The 3,793-nt window shown below is 53.9% G+C and overlaps 1 protein-coding gene across 1 annotated transcript in view; it reads left to right on the top strand.

Annotated features, from left to right (window-relative positions):
- Positions 1-3,793, top strand: part of PROZ (protein Z, vitamin K dependent plasma glycoprotein) — an 8,950-nt gene that overhangs the window by 4,558 nt on the left and 599 nt on the right. Inside the window, 4 exon segments of the mRNA XM_007466371.1 lie at positions 632-763; positions 1,066-1,151; positions 2,659-2,700; positions 2,703-2,789. Of these exon segments, the coding sequence (XP_007466433.1) occupies positions 632-763; positions 1,066-1,151; positions 2,659-2,700; positions 2,703-2,789 (347 nt within the window).

The raw sequence follows: 3,793 nt of genomic DNA, 5'->3' as shown, positions 1-3,793 counted from the left end.
GGGGGTCAGCCTATGGGGGGACCGCACCCGGCTCTCTGGGTCGTGGGTGCGTGACCCGGCCTGCAGCCTCGTCAGCTGATGTCCCTTCAACATCGTGAGACTATCCGTGGGGGGTGGGCGGCGCCAATTCCCGTCGGTGGTCGTTCGTGCAGCAGTGAACTCGCGTAATGCTCCCGAGGGCCAACGCGGAGCCCGTTTCCGGGACGAACGTTACGTCCAGCCTGGATCCCCGGACTCCAGCTGCCTCCTGAGCGCCCCGCCCCGTGCTGTGTGGACGCCCCAAGTGCAACCGGCGCCAAGGCAGGGCTTCCAGCTTCATCCCGCACGTGTCCCCTCCCCCATCCCAATGCCCACCTGGAAGAAGCCCCTTAAAGGGAGCGGCTGCTGCGGCGGGAAGTGAGCCCACGGCCGGGAAACGCGGATCCTTGCGAGGGACTTGCAGACCCGCCCCCCGCAACCGAGCTGCTGCTCTGAGGACAGAGCCCTGACTGCTCCTCGCCCCTTCCTGACGCGCGAGTCGAAATGCTCACCTGGCGACGTTTGGAATGAAAAGCCAGAGTCCCAGTGTGCAAGATTTCAGAATGGCTATTTCCAGGGTAATATGTCTGGTTTTCCCTTTTTCCCTTTTCAGCTACAAATGAATGTCACCCTTTGAGGACGGATGGGTGTCAGCACTTCTGCCACCCGGGGTCGGGGTCTTACACGTGCAGCTGTGCAAAGGGGCATAAGCTGGGCCAGGACCACAAATCCTGCATCCCCCACGGTGAGTCCCCTCCGCTGGGCCTCCTCCTGCAGGGACCTCTGACAGGCCACCTCCTCCCCCGTGGCTGGGCGCGGGGTCCTCCTCCTCCGAGGCTGGGCCGGGGGTTCCCAGTCCCCTGCTGGGCTTGCCCGGGGCCTCCTCGGTCCCTGAGAGCAGGTCGTTTAATCTCACCTGCTCTGTGTTACACGAATTATCTCAACCTAGCGGGCATCCAGGAATAGGCTGAAGGGTCAGCGTCACAGATAAACCTGACGTCTGCCCTGGGAGGCACTGACTTTTCTTTTCCTGTGGCCACAATGAAGACAGGTGTGCGTGTGGAGCCCTCATCTCTGAGTGCCTCCTGACGTCACAGGGATGCGAGCAGGACCCTCCGACTTTCCCGTGGCAGGTAGCAGAAACATTTTATAAATGTGTTTTAATCTTTTGTTACAGATTTCATCCTATTTGTCATCTCCAGCTTCTTTGATTTAGGTGAACTACTTACAATCTCAACATCACACTTCCAAGCACTTTCTCATTCTGAACTCACAGCTTCGGTGTCTTCATTATTTGCACCAAATAAAAACATAGAGTTTTATTTACAGCCATCCAAGGCCTTTCTTAGAGTCCAAAAACCGTTTCCAATGTCACTGCTCTCGGAAGATAAGCATCCTGGCGGCACTCGGGTGGACACGGTGGGTCCAGAGCCAGAGCGAGGCCCGGGCCCTGCTCACACCAGCTGGCCGAGTCCAGCTCCACTGCCATGTTCAGGAAACGTCTCTTCTTTGGCACCATTTCTGTTATTTTCCTGTTTCTCCCTTGCCTGGTTTGGAAGCTAAACATTCTATTTCTCTTCATCCAGTGACAACTCTTGACACTGAAACTTTCATATCTAACTTAGCAAATACCTGAAGTTCTTATGTTTACCCCTTCTCCCCAATTATTTCAAGCACCTCCCACTAGGCTCATCTGCTATTTTGACCAATATTTTATTCTTTTCTTGCTTTTTTAGTAACTCCACAAAATGAGTATTATTTTTAATCATACGCCAACATGGGTTTGGATTTACCTACGTTTTGCATTTTCCTTGCATCCCAGGCCCTTAATGCAGATCATCCCCTTCTGTCTCGTCTGTCCTTGAGAACAGCCCTGTCAATAGAAACACAATATCGGCCACAGACGTCACTTAAATTTTCTAGTAGCCACGTGCATAAAAGTAAAAGCAGGTGAAATTAATTTTGATAGTGTGTTTTACTTACCTCAATACATCTAAATATTATCTCAACATGTAATGAATAGTAAAAAATGAGAGACAGTCACATTTTCTCTTTCAACTAAGCCTTTGCCCTCTGGGGTGTACAGCCTTTTACTCTTGGAGCACATCCTGGCTTGGACCAGTCAATCTCAAGTGCCCAGTAACCACAGCGACCACCATGGTCGACAGAGAGCTTTACAGGGCCCTTTGGTGACGGGGCTGCGTCGGCCCCGCGTGCGTGCGCGTGTGCGCATGTGCGGAACGCGTCTCCTTCGCCCTGCTGCTCGCAAGCAGGTGGAGCCGGGCGGAAGCGTTCGGCCGCCGGGTGGAGGCCCGGCCAGACGACGGTCAGAGCTCAGTGACCACCGGACCCGAAAGGACCGAGGGAGGGGACATCAAGTGAGAGGCGGGGTGGGGGTGGGGATCTGTCCCCAGCGGGACCGTACCTTTGCTGCCTGTCCTCCTGAGCGTCCATCTTCCAAGTGTCCATCACTCGCCCCTTCTCGCCTCTCCACTCCGTGCGCTGAGGCGGCCTCAGCAGTGGGTGGGCTGGGCTGGGCTCGCTGGAGGGGTGTGCGCCCATATTCCTAACCACGACACTATACTGACCTGAATCCTGAAAACAGGCACCAACTCTTTATTGTCTGTTTGGTTTTTAAAGGTAAAACTAACAAATTCCGAAGGAGAAGACGTCTGTGGAGGCGTGTTCTAACACAGGACAATTCTGTACTGACGACAGCGAAATGTTCGCTCTTGTACAGAAACATGAGTGTGGAAACAAGTAAGTATTTTATCATTCTTTTTTTTTAAAATAAATCTATTTATTTATTTATTTATCTTTTAAGTTTTGGCTGCATTGGGCCTTCGTTGCTGCACACGGGCTTTCTCGAGTTGCGGTGAGCCAGGGCTACTCTTCGTTGCGGTGCGCGGGCTTCTCATTGCGGTGGCCTCTCTTGTTGCGCAGCATGGGCTCTAGGTGCGCAGGCTTCAGTAGTTGTGGCACGTGGGCTCAGTACTTGTGGCTCGCGGGCTCTAGAGCGCAGGCTCTGTAGTTGTGGTGCACGGGCTTAGTTGCTCTGCGGCATGTGGGATCTTCCCGGGCCAGGGCTCGAACCCGTGTCCCTTGCATTGGCAGGCAGATTCTTAACCACTGCGCCACCAGGGAAGCCCTGTCACTCCTTTTTATAAGATCACATTGGAAGTAAAAACTATCCTATGTAGAAATAAAAATTTTAATCTAGATTTTTTGCTTCGAATGCAATACAGACTGAGCTTATCTTCCTACTGGTGAGATCACTCATAAAGTCATACGGGGATACCTAGTGGAACTCTGGGCACAGCAAGCAGACAAATGCGGAATATTTAGGCTAAGGAGGAAATCACAGCTGATGAAACTGTCACTTAATCTGACACTGACGTGGGGCAGCTCGGATCCCTGTCCACCCCGGGGCCTGGGCTGTGCTGTGAGCTGCTCCACAGCGATTCCCAGGACCCGCAAATATACGCTCCAGCCCCAGACACTTTTCAGTCAACAGAACGTCGGCCTAGAAAATGACATCTGAAAAGCCAAGCTCTGATTGGCTTGGAGAGGTTCCTCCTAATTTCTTCCTAGTCTTTTGACCCGTTCAGCAACCCGCACTGCGCTCTGCGCCCGCGCCCCCGCCCCCGCGAACACCTCACTGGGTTTCCTAGAGCAGAGTGTGGGAGAGGCCCCTTCGTGGGGTAGCCCCTGTCCCCTGCGCGCAGAAGCCGGGCGGCGGGGCGCACGTTGTCACCTTGACCTCCGCCCCCCCCCC

Source organism: Lipotes vexillifer, unplaced genomic scaffold (assembly GCF_000442215.2).
Source record: "Lipotes vexillifer unplaced genomic scaffold, Lipotes_vexillifer_v1.1 scaffold791, whole genome shotgun sequence".
Taxonomy (NCBI): Eukaryota; Metazoa; Chordata; class Mammalia; order Artiodactyla; family Lipotidae; genus Lipotes; species Lipotes vexillifer.
The sequence above is the reverse complement of the archived record's forward strand: the minus strand, read 5'-3'. Positions and strand labels throughout refer to the sequence as shown.